The 17,733-nt window shown below is 43.7% G+C and overlaps 1 protein-coding gene across 2 annotated transcripts in view; it reads right to left on the bottom strand.

Moving 5' to 3' along the window:
• LOC134341304 (inactive rhomboid protein 2-like) overlaps window positions 1–17,733 on the bottom strand; it is a 103,440-nt gene that overhangs the window by 20,241 nt on the left and 65,466 nt on the right. For both annotated transcript variants that reach the window (XM_063039181.1, XM_063039182.1), the window contains 2 exons: window positions 16,406–16,469; window positions 4,462–4,556 (listed from right to left, as the gene is read on the bottom strand). In XM_063039181.1, the coding sequence (XP_062895251.1) occupies window positions 4,462–4,556; window positions 16,406–16,469 (159 nt within the window). The remainder of the gene's footprint in view (window positions 1–4,461; window positions 4,557–16,405; window positions 16,470–17,733) is intronic.

The raw sequence follows: 17,733 nt of genomic DNA, 5'->3' as shown, positions 1-17,733 counted from the left end.
GGATGAACAATTGTTGTAGTTCATCCATGCAACCTTTAAATGCTTGCCATTGCATATCCACCGTCAATCCTTTAAGTGTCATTTGCCAGTCTATCTTAGCTAATTCACGTCTCATACCTTCAAAGTTACCCCTCTTTAAGTTCAGAACCTTTGTTTCTGAATTAACTATCTCACTCTCCATATTAATGAAGAATTCCACCATATTATGGTCACTCTTACCCAAGGGGCCTCTCACGACAAGATCGCTAATTAACCCTTCCTCATTGCTCAAAACCCAGTCCAGAATAGCCTGCTCTCTAGTTGGTTCCTCGACATGTTGGTTCAAAAAACCATCCCGCATACATTCCAAGAAATCCTCTTCCTCAGCACCTTTACCAATTTGGTTCACCCAGTCTACATGTAGATTGAAGTCACCCATTATAACTGCTGTTCCTTTATTGCACACATTTCTAATTTCCTGTTTAATACCATCTCCGACCTCACTACTACTGTTAGGTGGCCTGTACACAACTCCCACCTGCGTCTTCTGCCCCTTAGTGTTACGCAGCTCTACCCATATCGATTCCACATCTTCCCGGCTTATGTCCTTCCTTTCTATTGCTATTTTCTATTTCTATTTCTATTAGGAAGCTTAATGTAAAGGAACCCTAAGGAGGTAGTGATCATAGGATTGAATTCATACTGCAGTTTGAGAGGGAGAAGCATAAGTCACATGTATCAGTATCACACTGGAATAAAGGGAATTACAGAGGCATGGGAGAGGAGCTTGCCCAGGTGGATTGGAGGAGGATACTGGCAGGGGACGACGACAGGGCAGAGATGGCTGAAGTTTCTGGAAATAGTTCACAAGGCGCAGGATAGACATGTCCCATAAACGAAGTTGTTCTCAAATGGCAGGGCAAGGCAGCCGTGGCTGATAATGGAGGTCAAGGGTTGCATAAAAGCCAAGGAAAGGGCATATAAGATAGCCAAAGTAAGTGGGAAATTGGACAATTAGGAAGCTTTTAAAATCCAACAAAAGGCAACTAAAAAAGCTATAAGAAGGGAAAAGATGAAATATGATGGTAAACTAACTAATAAAGTACAGCAGAATACTATATACAACTGAAAAAACTTTTAAAGAATAAAAGAGATATGAGAGTTGGTATTAGCCCACTGGAAAATGATGCTGTTCAGGTAGTAATGGGGAACAAAGAAATGGCAGACAAACTTAAGGGGTACCTTACATCAGCCTTCACTGTGGAAGACAGTAGCCATGTGCCAGAGGTCTGTGCTAGGCAAACGAAAAGGTCTGACGGTAGGTAAGTCACCTGGACCAGATGGACTACATCCCAGAGTCCTGAAAGATGATGCTGAAGAGATAATGGATGCATTGGTCATGATCTTTCAAGAATCACTTGATTCTGGCGTGGTCCCTGAGGACTGGAAAATTGCAAATGTCACTCCACTCTTTGAGAAGGGAGGAAGGCAAAAGAGAGGAAACTATAGGCCAGTTAGCCAAAATTCAGTGGTTAGGAAAGTGTTGGAGTCCATTAGTAAGGACGAGGTTTCAGGGTACATGGAGACTAATGATAAAACAAGCCAAAGTCAGCATGGTTTCTGTAAAGGGAAATCCTGCCTGACAAAATTGTTTGAATTCTTCGAGGAAGTACAAGCAGGGTGGACAAAGGAGAAGTAGTGGATATCATTTACTTAGATTTTAAGAAGGCATTTGATAAGGTGCCTCACATGAGGCTGCTCAACAAGATATGATGTTACAGGAAAGATACTGGCATGGATAGTGGAATGGCCGACAGGCAGGAGGCAGCAAATCAGAATAAAAGGGGCCTTTTCTGGTTGGCTGTTGGTAACCAGTGGTGTTCCTCAGGGGTCAGTTTTGGGACTGCTACTTTTCACGTTGTTTGTCAAAGATTTAGAAACTGGTATTGATGGCTTTGTGGCAAAGTTTGCGGATGATACAAAGATAGGTCAAGAGTTAGGTAGCGCTAGGGAAGCAATACAATTGTAGAGGACTAAAAGAAATTGGAAGAATAGGTAAAAAAGTGGCAGATGGAATACAGTGTTAGGAAATGCATGATAATGCATTTTGGTAAAAGGAACAATACTGCAGAGTATTATCTAAACAAGGAGAAAATTCAAATATCAGAGATGCAAAGGGACTTTGGGGTCCTCTTGCAAAACTCCCAGAAGGTTAGTTCACTGGTTTAATCTCTGGTAAAGGCAGCAAATGCAATGTTGGCATTTACTTCAAGGGGAATAGAATATAAAAACAAGGAGAAAATGCTGAGTCTTTATAAGACACACATCAGGCCGCACTTGGAGTATTGTCAGCAGTTCTGTGCCCCTTATCTCAGAAAGGGTGTGTTGTCATCGGAGAGACTCCAGAGGAGCTTCACAAGCATGATTCTGGGAATGAAGGGGTTAACATAGGAGGTTTTGGCAGCTAGAATTTAGAACAATGCGTGGGGATCTCATTGAAACCTACCAAATGTTGAAAGGACTAGACAGGGTGGATGTGAGGGCAATATTCCCTCTGTTAGGGGTATCCAGAATGAGAGGACACAGCCTCACACTTAGGGGCAATCTTTTAGAACAGAGGTAAGGAGGATTTTTTCTAAGCCAAAGAGTGGTGAATCTGGTTGAAAGCTCTGCCACAACCTACGGTGGAGGCCAAGTCAGTGGGGACATTTAAAGTAGAAGTTGATAGATTACTGATTGGTTGGGGCATCAAGAGATATGGTGACAGGACAGGTGTATGGGGTTGAATGGGATTCGAGATCAGTCATGATGAAATAGTGGAGCAGATTCGATGAGCTGAATGGCCAAATTCTGCTCCGATGTCTTATGGTCTAAGCCTGATGCATGTAGCCCATCCCAATGGAACAACAGGGTCACAAGAGACTGTAGATACTGAAATCTGGAGAAACATCAAACACAGTGGGTCAGGCAGCATCTGAGGGAAAAGGAATTGTCAATGTTTCAGGTTGAGACCCTGCATGTGGATAGCTTCCACTCTCCCCACTGACCCAGGAGTTAAAACACATTCCTCCCACACTGATCTCTGATCTGCATACTCAACTCTTTGACTTAATTGATCCAATGCAAATTTCTACATGGCTCAGATCAGGCATGATCACCTTTGTGGATCCCTTTGTTAGTTTGACTGCCCCCACCCTCCACTTGCCCATTTTATCATGGCAGAAATCCCTCCTGTATCATCTTGAATTCATCGGTTCCCATGGGGGTGGGGGGGAACACCAAGAATCTTTACCCTCCCACTCCTCCCCCAGCCCAGGATGTCCACAGCTTCAGACAACAGTATCCGATCATCCTGACCCTCCACTACTTCTGCACGCTCTTCATTCCCTCAGTGTGCACTGCCTCTCCCCATACTAGAGTGCGGTTGTCTATTGGTCCCCACTCTCAAAATGCCAGGCTGGAAGAGGAAAGAGACTTATACATGTTGGATAAAATTCGAAACCTCCTTCTGGATATCCAAATCTGCTTCGTTCAGAACCCATCCACCCATTTGAATCTTTCCTTCCAACACTTGCCTACTGTACCTGGGCAATTTCAGTGTTTGTACAGACACTTCTTCAATGCTGTCAGTGACTCTGTCCCCACCATTTTCCTCAACAGTGTGTTCCATGTTCTCATCCCTCTCCAGGGGAAGAAGGTACCCTTCATATCCTCTCTACACCTCTTACCCCCCATCCTAAATGTTTTGATAAGTTCTCTGCAGGTTAATATATCTCTATCCCTCATAATTTTACATGCCTTAATCATGTGCCTCTCTGCTCGAAGGAGAACCTCTCTAGTCTCTCTAAGTAACTGAATGGCTGTGTGCCAAGGAACATCCTGGTGAAACTGCTCTATTGCCATTCTAGCACTGTCACTACAAATACCCGATGAAGGTCTGCACCCAAAACATTAACTGTCTATTTCCCTTCACAGATGCTGCCTGACCACTGAGTTTGGATTTGATTGCAGGTTCTAACATATGCTGTCTCCCATGTGCCCATATCTCTCCTATAGTGTAGTGACCAGAACAAGCACTGTGATACTCCGCTCTCTCTCCTGACTGACTAATCGTGTAGTGTCTAATTGAAGGAGTGCAACTACTGCTTGGAATCAAGTGACCAGGTAACATTCTTCTTCGTGGTGCTTTGCAATGCCTGACTTTTGCTCAGCTGAACGTCCTCTAGCTCCAGAATCAGTCCGTAGATGATGTCACCACATTGGCCTCCATTAGCTACAACCATTGTACTGCAATCACAACATACCATCTGGCTGTCAAACCTGCCTCAATTTACTTTATTTAATTTAACTCAATTATCTTTTGAACTATTAAGTGAAGCAATTGTCTTTACCTCATGGAAGTCCTTTACTCAGCAAACATACACTGTGGACAATGTATTCAGTGAGAAACCAGTGGAAACCATGCTGTGGAGGATCACCCACCTTCCCTTTGTGCCGATACAGCAGGGTCTTCCTTTGATGGCACAGTCCATGTGTTTGAGTCCGGTATGGTTCCCCTGGGACTGGAAGGTACAAATCTGCGCAAACAGAGTTAGTCCACCTCTGGTCCAAATTCATCTCTAAGTTGAAACCCACCAACATTTCAGCCTTACAGAATCACAGAACACAGAAACTGTCCCTTTGGCCATCACCCCTATGCCTACAATTACCCACCCACATGAGCTCTTCCCCAGCATTTGGTCCCAATCTCTACCTCAATGCTTCAAGTGCTGACCGAAGCACTTCTTAAATGTGAAAGTGTCTGCCTCTACCATCCCCTCAGGCAGTGTGTTCCAAATTCCAGCCATCCTCTGGGGGAGCCAAGTACCTCCTCAGATACTTCCTGAAACTCTCACTTATTAAACCTCTGCTCTGAAACACAACTACTGTCAAAATGTTTCCTACAATCTGTCAGAACCTGTTACATCAAGTCACAGTTTTACAAAATGTTGCTTAAGCCGCACTCAGGGTACTGTGCACGGTTTTGGTTAACACACTACAGGAAAGAGAGGCAGAAACAGGGAGCATCGCCAGACACTGTTCCCACTGGTCGGCAGTAGACGGTTGTCAATCTGACAGGAGGTCTGTGACTAGTGGTGTGCCATAGGGATCCATCTTGTTTATCATCTTCAGTACATTAATCACTTAAATGATAATGTGGTAGGCTGGATCAGCAAATTTACAGATGACATCAAGTTTGAGGGCATTAAGGATGGCAAGGAAGACTATCAAAGTTTGCAGCAGGATCTGATCCAGCTGGAAAAATGGCCTAAAAAAATTAGCAGATGGAATTTACTGTTGGCAAGTGCAAGCTGTCCTCTTTTGAGCCAAGGCACCGCAGTCAGTGACAGACACTCAGTGACTGTGGCTCCTCCCTGCTACATTGTCCCCCTCAACAGTATCCAGAATGGTCTCCTTATTATTGAGGGGAATGGCCATAGGGGTACTCTGCACTGACACCCCACTTCCCTTCCTTCTCCTGAAAATCACCCTGTAGCCTAGGGATGACTACTTCGCCAAAATTTGATGAGCCAAAGCCAAAGCTTCCCCAGTCAAACAATGGCCACTCCACCTGCACCTGCCTTATTTTTATTTGGCCTTTCTTATGAATTCTGTTCACTGATTGGGCACAGTCCAACTTTGCCACAAAACACTACCTTTTTAAATCCTCAGCTGTGGACCTGTGAGAAGTTGCCTCATCTCATGCTCCCATTCACTGATTTTGTACTTGGAATAGTCCATCAACCATTCTCCCCCTTCCCCCCAAGCAACTTCTCATATTGTACACAGGAAGATCCCACCAACCACTCCCTGACCCTTCCCTCAGCCTACCTATACATGGGTAGACTGCTCAACAACATCCCCAGCCTACCTTCTCATATATATATATAGACAGTGTGGCTGGGGTGAAAATAAATGATATTGAAAGTTTAAGCAAATCCGCTGATAGAAAGGTTGTGAGCGGTGGTAAAAATCTTCTGAGGTGTACATATTTCAATGCTAGGAGTATTGCGGGGAAGGCGGATGAGTTGAGGGCGTGGATTGACACATGGAATTATGATGTTGTAGCAATTAGTGAAACTTGGCTACAGGAGGGGCAGGACTGGCAGCTTAATATTCCGGGGTTCCGATGTTTCAGATGTGATCGAGGAAGAGGAATGAAAGGTGGGGGAGTAGCATTGCTTGTTAGGGAAAATATTACAGCAGTGCTCAGGCAGGACAGATTAGAGGGCTTGTCTACTGAGTCCTTATGGGTGGAGTTGAGAAACAGGAAAGGTATGGCCACATTAGTGGGATTGTATTACAAACCACCCAATAGTCAACGAGACTTGGAAGAGCAAATCTGCAGAGAGATAGCAAGCAACTGCGGGAAACATAAAGTTGTGGTGGTAGGGGATTTTAATTTTCCATACATTGATTGGGACTCCCATACTGTTAGGGGTCTAGATGGTTTAGAGTTTGTAAAATGTGTTCAGGATAGTTTTCTAAATCAGTATATAGAGGGACCAACTAGAGGGGATGCAATATTGGATCTCCTGTTAGGAAACGAATTAGGGCAAGTGACAGAAGTCTGTGTAGGGGAGCACTTTGGTTCCAGTGATCATAACACCATTAGTTTCAATTTGATCATGGACAAGGATAGATCTGGTCCTAGGGTTGAGGTTCTGAACTGGAAGAAGGCCAAATTTGAAGAAATGAGAAAGGATCTAAAAAGCGTGGATTGGGATAGGTTGTTCTCTGGCAAAGATGTGATCGGTAGGTGGGAAGCCTTCAAAAGGGAAATTTTGAGAGTGCAGAGTTTGTATGTTCCTGTCAGGATTAAAGGCAAATTGAATAGGAATAAGGAACCTTGGTTCTCAAGGGATATTGCAACTCTGATAAAGAAGAAGAGGGAGTTGTATGAAATGTATAGGAAACAGAGGGTAAATCAGGTGCTTGAGGAGTATAACAAGTGCAAGAAAATACTTAAGAAAGAAATCAGGAGGGCAAAAACAAGACATGAGGTTGCCTTGGCAGTCAAAGTGAAGGATGATCCAAGGAGCTTTTACAAGTATATTAAGAGCAAAAGGATTGTAAGGGATAAAATTGGTCCTCTTGAAGATCAGAGTGGTCGGCTTTGTGCGGAACCGAAGGAAATGGGGGAGATCTTAAATAGGTTTTTTGCGTCTGTATTTACTAAGGAAGCTGACATGAAATCTATGGAATTGAGGGAATCAAGTAGTGAGATCATGGAAATTGTACAGATTGAAAAGGAGGAGGTGCTTGCTGCCTTGAGGAAAATTAAAGTGGATAAATCCCCGGGACCTGACAGGGTGTTCCCTCGGACCTTGAAGGAGACTAGTGTTGAAATTGCGGGGGCCCTGGCAGAAATATTTAAAATGTCGCTGTCTACGGGTGAAGTGCCGGAGGATTGGAGAGTGCCTCATGTTGTTCCGTTGTTTAAAAAAGGATCGAAAAGTAATCCGGGAAATTATAGGCCGGTGAGTTTAAAGTCAGTAGTAGGTAAGTTATTGGAGGGAGTACTAAGAGACAGAATCTACAAGCATTTGGATAGACAGGGGCTTATTAGGGAGAGTCAACATGGCTTTGTGCATGGTAGGTCATGTTTGACCAATCTGTTGGAGTTTTTCGAGGAGGTTACCAGGAAAGTGGATGAAGGGAAGGCAGTGGATATTGTCTACATGGACTTCAGTAAGGCCTTTGACAAGGTCCCGCATGGGAGGTTAGTTAGGAAAATTCAGTCGCTAGGTATACATGGAGAGGTGGTAAATTGGATTAGACATTGGCTCGATGGAAGAAGCCAGAGAGTGGTGGTAGAGAATTGTTTCTCTGAGTGGAGGCCTGTAACTAGTGGTGTGCCACAGGGATCAGTGCTGGGTCCATTGTTATTTGTCATCTATATCAATGATCTGGATGATAATGTGGTAAATTGGATCAGCAAGTTTGCTGATGATACAAAGATTGGAGGTGTAGTAGACAGTGAGGAAGGTTTTCAAAGCCTGCAGAGGGACTTGGACCAGCTGGAAAAATGGGCTGAAAAATGGCAGATGGAGTTTAATACTGACAAGTGTGAGGTATTGCACGTTGGAAGGACAAACCAAGGTAGAACATACAGGGTTAATGGTAAGGCACTGAGGAGTGCAGTGGAACAGAGGGATCTGGGAATACAGATACAAAATTCCCTAAAAGTGTCATCACAGATAGATAGGGTCGTAAAGAGAGCTTTTGGTACATTGGCCTTTATTAATCGAAGTATTGAGTATAAGAGCTGGAATGTTATGATGAGGTTGTATAAGGCATTGGTGAGGCCGAATCTGGAGTATTGTGTTCAGTTTTGGTCACCAAGTTACAGGAAGGATATAAATAAGGTTGAAAGAGTGCAGAGAAGGTTTACAAGGATGTTGCCGGGACTTGAGAAACTCAGTTACAGAGAAAGGTTGAATAGGTTAGGACTTTATTCCCTGGAGCGTAGAAGAATGAGGGGAGATTTGATAGAGGTATATAAAATTATGATGGGTATAGATAGAGTGAATGCAAGTAGGCTTTTTCCACTGAGGCAAGGGGAGAAAAAAAACCAGAGGACTTGGGTTAAGGGTGAGGGGGGAAAAAGTTTAAAGGGAACATTAGGGGGGGCTTCTTCACACAGAGAGTGGTGGGAGTATGGAATGAGCTGCCAGACAAGGTGGTAAATGCGGGTTCTTTTTTAACATTTAAGAATAAATTGGACAGATACATGGATGGGAGGTGTATGGAGGGATATGGTCCGTGTGCAGGTCAGTGGGATGAGGCAGAAAATGGTTCGGCACAGCCAAGAAGGGCCAAAGGGCCTGTTTCTGTGCTGTAGTTTCTATGGTTCTATGGTTCTATTGTACATAGGAAAATCCCACCGATCACTCCCCTGCCCTAGCCTACCTTCTGATATTGTACATAGGACGTGAACAATTCAACTACTTCCTTGCTGCCTTCTCAGGTGCTGGAAAAATTAATTCCAGTTGGAAAGAGCTCAGAACCGAGGTGTTCAATGATTGGAGTACTGCGCAGACGCAACAGGAACGTTCCTGCACAAATTCAAGAAAGAGCTTGAAAAAGCAGCAAGTTTTTCAACAGGAGTCGTTGATTGGAGTATTTCTTTTAAGAACCCAGTCTCTATAAAAGAGAGCTACCACCTAGTGGAGTTGATCGTGGGACTGGTCATCGTTTGAGTAGTCTTGAATCAGAGTAGGAAGGCTTTGGCAAGAACAGATGGAGATTAGGTAAGTTTGTTCCTTATTTTTTATTTAACTTTAGAGAGAACAGGGGGTATGTCTACAGAGCCAGTGTTCCGTTCCGGGTGTCAGATGTGCGATTTTCAGGAGACTCCCAGCCTCCCCGATGCCCACATCTGTGGCAGGTGCACTGAGATACAGCTCCTTAGAGACCATGTTAGGGAACTGGAGCTGCAGCTCGATGACCTTTGGCTTGTTAGGGTAAGTGAGGCAGTGACAGACAGGAGTTACTGGGAAGTAGTCATCCCAGACAGATAAATAGGTGACTGTCAGGAGAGGGCAGGAAAAACATCAGATAGTGGAGAGCACCACTGTGGCCATCCCCCTCAACAATAACTACTCCATTTTGAGTACTGTTGGGGGGACAACCCACCCGAGGGAAGGAACAGTGGCCGTGCCTCTGGCACTGAGTCTGGCCCTGTGGCTCAGAAGTGTAGGGCACAGAAGAGGCTGGCAGCAGTGATATGGGAATCTATAGTCAGAGGGATAGATAGGTGATTCTGTGGATGCAAAAAGGAAACACAGATGGCAGTTTGCCTCCCAGATACCAGGGTCCGAGATGCTTCTGGACACATCCACAATATCCTGAAAAGGGAGGGTAAGCAGCCGGAAGTCATGGTATATATTGGTACCAATGACATAGGTAGAAAAAGGGATGAGGCTCTGACAAAAGAATACAGGGAGTTAGGAAGGAAGCTGAGAAGCAGAACCTCAAGGGCAGTCATCTCAGGATTGCTGCCTGTGCCATGCAACAGTGAGTTGGCAGATCAATGCGTGGTTGAGGAATTGGAGCAGGGGTCGGGGGTTCAGACTTATGGATAATTGGGACCTCTTCTGGGGCAGCTGTGACCCTATAAAAGGAATGGGTTGCACTTGAATCTGAGAGGGACCAATATTCTTTACTAGAGCTGTTGGGAGTGGCTTCAGCTAATATGGCAGTGGAGTGGGAACCAGGATAAATGCGCACAGCATTTGGAAGAAGGTGGATGAACTCTGGCGCAATTAGAGATCGGTCTGTATGACATTGTAGGCATCGCTGAGTTGTGGCTGAAAGGAGGCCACAGTTGGCAGCTGAACATCAAAGGACAGGCAGGAAGGCACAGGCGGTGGTGTGCCTCTGTCAGTAAGAGATGGAATTACATTTTAGAAAAAGGTGACACAGGGTCAGAAAATGTTGAATCTTTGTGGGTGAAGTTAAGAAATTGCATATGGGTAAAAAAAAACACATTATGGGAATCATATATAGGCCTCCTAATAGTAGCCAAGATGTTGGGATGAGGTTGCAAAGGGAGCTGGAAAAAGCATTTAAGGGTAATGACACAATTGTAATGGGGACTTCAACATGAAAGGGATTGGGAAAGTCAGGTTGGTGACTGATTGCAAGAGAGGGAATTTGCTGAATGCCTACAAGATAGCATTTTAGAGCAGCTTGTGCTTGAGCCTACTCAGGGAAAGGCTATCTTAGATTAAGTGTTGTGTAATAACCCAGATCTTACTAGGGAGCTTAATGTAAAGCAATGGTCATAATATAATAAAATTCATACTGCAATTTGAGAGGGAGAATCATAAGCTACATGTATCAATATTTCAATGGAATAAGAAGGCATGGGATCCAGGGAAGTTTGGCCAGGTGGATTCAGAATTGGCTTGCCTGCAGAAGGCAGAGGGTGGTGGTGGAGGGAGTACATTCAGATTGGAGTGTCCCACCAGGATCGGTTCTGGGACCTCTACTTTTCGTGATTTTTATTAACGACCTGGATGTCGGGGTAGAAGGGTGGGTTGGCAAGTTTGCAGATGACACAAAGGTTGGTGGTGCTGTAGATAGTGTAGAGGATTGTCAAAGATTGCAGAGAGACATTGATAGGATGCAGAAGTGGGCTGAGAAGTGGCAGATGGAGTTCAACCCGGAGAAGTGTGAGGTGGTACAATTCGGAAGGACAAACGCCAAGGCAGAGTACAAAGTAAATGGCAGGATACTTGGTAGTGTGGAGGAGCAAAGGGATCTGAGGGTACGTGTCCACAGATCCCTGAAAGTTGCCTCACAGCTTTCCCAAAATCTCTATGTTTTTTCCACCTCTCATACATTCCCCTATATCGCTGTGCGCGAAACCACGGCGAAAAAGGGGAAGCTATGCGAAGTGTATGAAAACACAGCGATATAGGGGAAGGTATGCGAGGTGCGCAAAAACACAGCGATATAGGGGAAGCTACGAGAGGTCTGCGAGAAAACACGTTATAGGGGCAGGTATGAGAGGTGCGCGAAAACACATCGATACAGGGGAAGCTACGAGAGGTGCGCGAACTCATCGATATAGTTGAAGGTATGAGAGGTGCACAAAAACTCAACGATATAGCGGAAGGTATGCGAGGTGCGCGAAAACACAGCGATATAGGGGAAGCTATGGGAGGTGCGCGAAAACATAGCGATATAGGGGAAGCTATCAGAGAGGAGCGTTATCTGAGCGATATATGGGACGGTATGAGAGGTGCACAAAAACACAGCGATATAGGGGAAGCTATGGGAGGTGCGCGAAAACATAGCGATATAGGGGAAGCTATGGGAGGTGCACAAAAACACAGTGATATAGGGGAAGCTATGGGAGGTGCGCGAAAACATAGCGATATAGGGGAAGCTATCAGAGAGGAGCGTTATCTGAGCGATATATGGGACGGTATGAGAGGTGCACAAAAACACAGCGATATAGGGGAAGCTATGGGAGGTGCGCGAAAACATAGCGATATAGGGGAAGCTATGGGAGGTGCGCGAAAACATAGCGATATAGGGAAAGCTATGAGAGGTGCGCGAAAACATAGCGATATAGGTAGATAGGGTAGTTAAGAAAGCTTATGGGGTGTTAGCTTTCATTAGTCGAGGGATAGAGTTTAAGAGTCGCGATGTAATGATGCAGCTCTATAAAACTCTGGTTAGGCCACACTTGGAGTACTGTGTCCAGTTCTGGTTGCCTCACTATAGGAAGGATGTGGAAGCATTGGAATGGGTACAGAGGAGATTTACCAGGATGCTGCCTGGTTTAGAGAGTATGGATTATGATCAGAGATTAAGGGAGCTAGGGCTTTACTCTTTGGAGAGAAGGAGGATGAGAGGAGACATGATAGAGGTATACAAGATAATAAGAGGAATAGATAGAGTGGATAGCCAGTGCCTCTTCCCCAGGGCACCACTGCTCAACACAAGAGGACATGGCTTTAAGGTGGGAAGTTCAAGGGGAATATTAGAGGAAGGTTTTTTACTCAGAGAGTGGTTGGTGTGTGGAATGCACTGCCTGAGTCAGTGGTGGAGGCAGATACACTAGTGAAGTTTAAGAGACTACTAGACAGGAGGAATTTAAGGTGGGGGGTTATATGGGAGGCAGGGTTTGAGGGTTGGCACAACATTGTGGGCCGAAGGGCCTGTAATGTGCTGTACTATTCTATGTTCTATGTAAAGGGAATTATGGAGGCATGAGAGAGGAGCTTGCCCAAGTGGATTAGAGGAGGATTCAGGCAGGGATAGTGATAGAGCAGAGATGGCTGAAGTTTCTGGGAATAGTTCATAAGGCACAGGATAGATATGTCCCACAGAGGACGAAGTTCTCAAATGGCAGGGGTAGGCAACTGTGACTGACAAAGAAAGTTAAGGACTTCTTAAAAGTCAAGGAAAGGCCATAGAAGGTAGCAAAATGTGTTGGAAGCTGGATGATTGGGAAGCTTTTAAAATCAAACAAAAGGCAATGAGAAAAAAGCTATAAGGAGGGAAAAGATGAAATATGAGGGCAACCTAGCCAATAATATAAAGCAAAATACTAAAAGTTTTTTTTCAGTTCTATAAAGAGTTAAAGGGAGGTGAGAGTTGAGGTTGGACCATTGGAAAATGATGCTGGTGAGGTAGTAATGGGGCTCAAAGAAATGGCAGATGAACTTAATGTGTACTTTGCATCAGTCTTCACTGTGGAAGACACTATTAGTGTGCCAGAGGTCCATGAGTGCCAGGGAGCAGGACTGAGTGCCATTGCTATTACAAAGGAAAAAGTGCAAGGCAAACTCAAAGGTCTTAAGGTGGATAAGTCACCTGGGCCAGATGGACTACATCCCAGAGTCCTGAAAGATGATGCTGAAGAGATAATGGATGCATTGGTCATGACCTTTCAAGAATCACTTGATTCTGCCATGGTCCTGGAGGACTGCAAGATTGCAAATGTCACTCCATTCTTTAAGAAGGGAGGAAGACAAAAGAACAGAAATTATAATCCAATTTGCCTAACCTCAGTGGGTGAAAAAAGTGTGGGAGTCTGTTATTAAGGATGAGGTTTCGAGGTACTTGGAGACTAATGTTAAAATAAGTCAAAGTCAGCATGGTTTCTGTAAAGGGAAATCTTGCCTGACAAATCTGTTAGAGTTCTTCAAAGAATTAACAAGCAGGGTGGACAAAGGAGAGGCAGTGGCTGTCATTTACATGGATTTTCAGAAGGCATTTAATAAGGTGCCACACATGAAGCTGCTTAACAAGATGAATTCCTATGGCGTTACAGGAAAGATACTGGCGTGGATAGCAGAATGGCTGACAGGCAGGAGGCAGCAAGTGGGAATAAAGGGGGCCTTTTCTAGTTGGCTGCCGGTGACGAGTGGTGTTCTTCAGGGGTCAGTATTGGGACTGCTCTTTTCAATTGTTTGTCAATGATTTAGATAATCGAGTTGATGACTTTGTGGCAAAGTTTGCAGATGATATGAAGATAGATAGAAGGATAGGTAGCACTAAGGAAGCAGAGTGATTGCAGCAGGACTTAGATAAATTGGAAAAATGGGCAAAAAAAGTGGCAGATGGAACACAGTGTTGGGAAAAGTATGATAATGCATTTTGATAAAAAGGAACAATAGTGCAGACTATTATCTAAATGGGGAGAAGGTTCAAAAATCAGAGGCGCAGAGGGACTTAGGAGTCCTTGTGCAAGACTCCCAGTAGTTTAATTTACAGGTTCAGTTTGTGGTAAAAAAGGCAAATGCAATGTTGGCATATATTTCAAGGGGAGTAGAATATAAATGCAAAGAGATAATGCTGAGCCTTTATAAGACACTAGTCTGGCCGCACCGGGATATTGTTAACACTTTTGGGTCTCATATCTCAAGAAGAATGTGCTGTCATTGGAGAGAGTCCAGAGGAGGTGCACGAGGATGATTCTGGAAATGAAGAAGTTAACATATGAGGAGTGTTTGGCAGCTTTGGGCCTGTACTCACTGGAATTTCAAAGAATGTGGGGGGATCTCATTGAAACCTACTGAATGTTGAAAAGACTAGATCAGGTGGATGTGGAGAGGATGTTTCCTATGGTGGGGGTGTCCAGAACTAGAGGGCACAACCTCAGATTTGAGGAGCGACCCTTTAGAACCGGGGACAGAGAGTAGTGAACGTTCAGCTACAGACTGTGGTGGAGGCCATGTCCGTGGGTATATTTAAGGTGGAAGTTGATCATTTCCTGATCTGTCAGGGCTTCAAAGGATAGGGCAAGAAGGCAGGTGTGTGGGGTTGAATGGGATCCAGGATCCGCCATGATGGAATGGTGGAGCATACTCGATGGGCTGAATGGCCTAATTCTGCTCCAATGTCTAACATTACCCATTTACAGGAACCATTTGGCCCAGAGTCTGCTCCACCATTTCAACATGGCTGATCCATTTTCCCTCTCAGGCCCAATCTCCTGGCCTCTCCCTATATCCCTTCATGTCCTCACTGATCAACCTCTGCCTTAAATATACCCAATGACTTGGCCTCAACAGCCATTTGTGGCAACAAATTCTACAGATTCAGCCTCTCTGGTTAAAGGAATTCCACCTCAACTCTGTTCTAAAAGGACACCTCTCTATCCTAAGCTGTGCCCTCTGATCTTAGACTCTCCCACCATAGGAAACATCCTCTCCCCATCCACTCTATCAAGGCCTTTCACCATTCGATAGGTTTCAATGATGTCACTCCACCTGCTTCTGAATTCCAGTGAACAGGGGCCCAGAGCTATCAAATACTCTTCATATGTCAAGCCATTCAAACCTAGAATCATTTTCGTGAACCTTCTTTGAACCTCTTCCAATGTCAGCATCTCCTTTCTCAGATAAAATCCCCAAAACTACTCACAATACTCTGTGAGGCCTCACCAGTGCTTTATAAAGTCTCAATATTACATCCTTGATTTTACATTCTTGTCCTCTTGAAATGAATACTAATATCGCATTTGCCTTTCTCACCACATACTCAACCTGCAAATTAACCTACATCAAAGTTGCTGGTGAACGCAGCAGGCCAGGCAGCATCTATAGGAAGAGGCGCAGTCGACGTTTCAGGCCGAGACCCTTCGTCAGGATGTCTGCAAATTAACCTTTAGGGAATCCTGTACAATAAATCCCAAGTCTTTTTGTACCCCAGTTTTTTTGTATTTTCTCTCCATTTAGAAAATTGTCAACCCTTTCATTTCTTCTACCGATGTGCATGACCATACATTTCTCAACACTGTTTTCTGCCTGCTACTTTTTTGCCCATTCTCCAGACCTGTCTAGGTCCTTCTGTAGTCTCTCTGCTTCCTGAAGACCACCTGCCCCTCCACCTATCTTCATATCATCTGCAAACTTTGCAGCGAGCCAGCAATTTCATCTTCCAAATTATGAACTATAACATAAAAGAATTGGTCCCAACACAGACCTCTATAGAACACCACTAGTTACTGGCAGCCAACCAGAAAAGGCTCCCTTTAGTGCCACTCTTTGCCTCCTGCCAGTCAGCCACTGCTTTATCCATGCTAGAATTTTTCCTGTAATACCAAGGGCTCGTAGCTTGTTAAGCAGCCTCATGTGTGGCACCTTGTCAAAGGCCTTCTGAAAATCCAAGTACACAACATCGACCAATTCTTCTTTGTCTATCCTGCTTGTTATTTCTGCAATACCCATTTACATTACCCACTAACATTAACCATGTACATGACCCATTTCTAAACAGGTAGTTTTATAACGGCAGTTCTGTTAAGAACTATCTACATTGATTTCCTGAGGGACAAGATTGAATCTTGTCCTTATGCTTGGAGGTAGTAAACACAGATATTCACTTCACTCATGCTTAGAGTTTTCACAGAAATACTCACAGGCCATTGAGTGATGTCATCCTTCCAGATGTGTGGCATGGCTGAGGCAGGTTCCTCACACGTCCTGCAAGCAGAATATGTGCTCAGTCACACAGGCTGATTCTCTTTTTTTTTGTAATTTATTTTTTATTGAAGTTCATCATCAAACAAAACATTCCATAAGATGTATTTCAGATACTGTACATATATATCATAGAGTCATATTTGTCACAAATCTCTGCATAATATTTATTAACTATTTATGGTTCTATTACTATTTATTATTTATGGTGCAACTGTAACGAAAACCAATTTCCCCCAGGATCAATAAAGTATGACTATTACTACTACTACTACTATCTGAGGTATACACTTATAGAAAGGAGAGGAAAGAAAGAACAATCAAAAGAAGAAAAGTATGTACAAAGTAGGGAGTGATCTTTTTTCTAACAACATATTCAATGACTTGTGAGAATCAAATCAGGCCTATGAGATGTTATGTAGTTAAACCATTTTTCCCAGTATGAATCAAATTGTTCCAACTTATGATTAACAGATGCTGTTATCTTCTCCATTTTGTAGATGTCCATTGTAATCTCCATCCATACAATTAAAGTTGGGCTCTCCTGTGATAACCATTTCCTGGTAAGGGTCTTTTTACCAGCCACCAGCAGTACATTCATTAAATATTTATCTCTTTTCAACCATTCTTGAGGTATATACCCAAAATATATGGTTTTACTTTCTACGGGTATTTCGTATTCAAATTTGTCTTGTAGGGCGTTATGTATCCCACTCCAATAGTCTTTGATAACGGGGCATTCCCAGAAAATATGATAATGGTTTGCATTTTGATTTCCGCAATTTCTCCAGCAAACAGGGAGGTTACTATCATAATGGGATTTCTGAGAGGGTGTAATAAAATATCTTATCAAGTTTTTCCACCCGAACTCCCACCATTTCTGTGAACTTGTACACTTCCATTGATACCTCCATATTATTGTCCAGTCTTCCTCAGATATTATTATCCCTCCTTCCTTCTCCCATCTTGTTTTAATGTATGAAGTCGAATGTGTTTTAAGATTTGACAAACGCTTATACACGCTTGAAATTATTCTACTACCATTGTCTGAATCATACGCTTTTCTAGATAGCTCTATCGAGCATGTACTTGCCTTGGTTACATTTTTTAACCATCCTATTAACATACTGTCACATCTGTAAATATCAATAAAAGTCTTGTTTTTCTAATAAGTGTTTCTCTTTGAGCATTTCAAAACTGAACAGTATTCCTTCTTTCATTATATTGCAAATAGCTGTTATTCCTTTGGCTGTCCGGTCCTTAAATC

Source organism: Mobula hypostoma, assembly GCF_963921235.1.
Source record: "Mobula hypostoma chromosome 22 unlocalized genomic scaffold, sMobHyp1.1 SUPER_22_unloc_1, whole genome shotgun sequence".
Taxonomy (NCBI): domain Eukaryota; kingdom Metazoa; phylum Chordata; class Chondrichthyes; order Myliobatiformes; family Myliobatidae; genus Mobula; species Mobula hypostoma.
The sequence above is the reverse complement of the archived record's forward strand: the minus strand, read 5'-3'. Positions and strand labels throughout refer to the sequence as shown.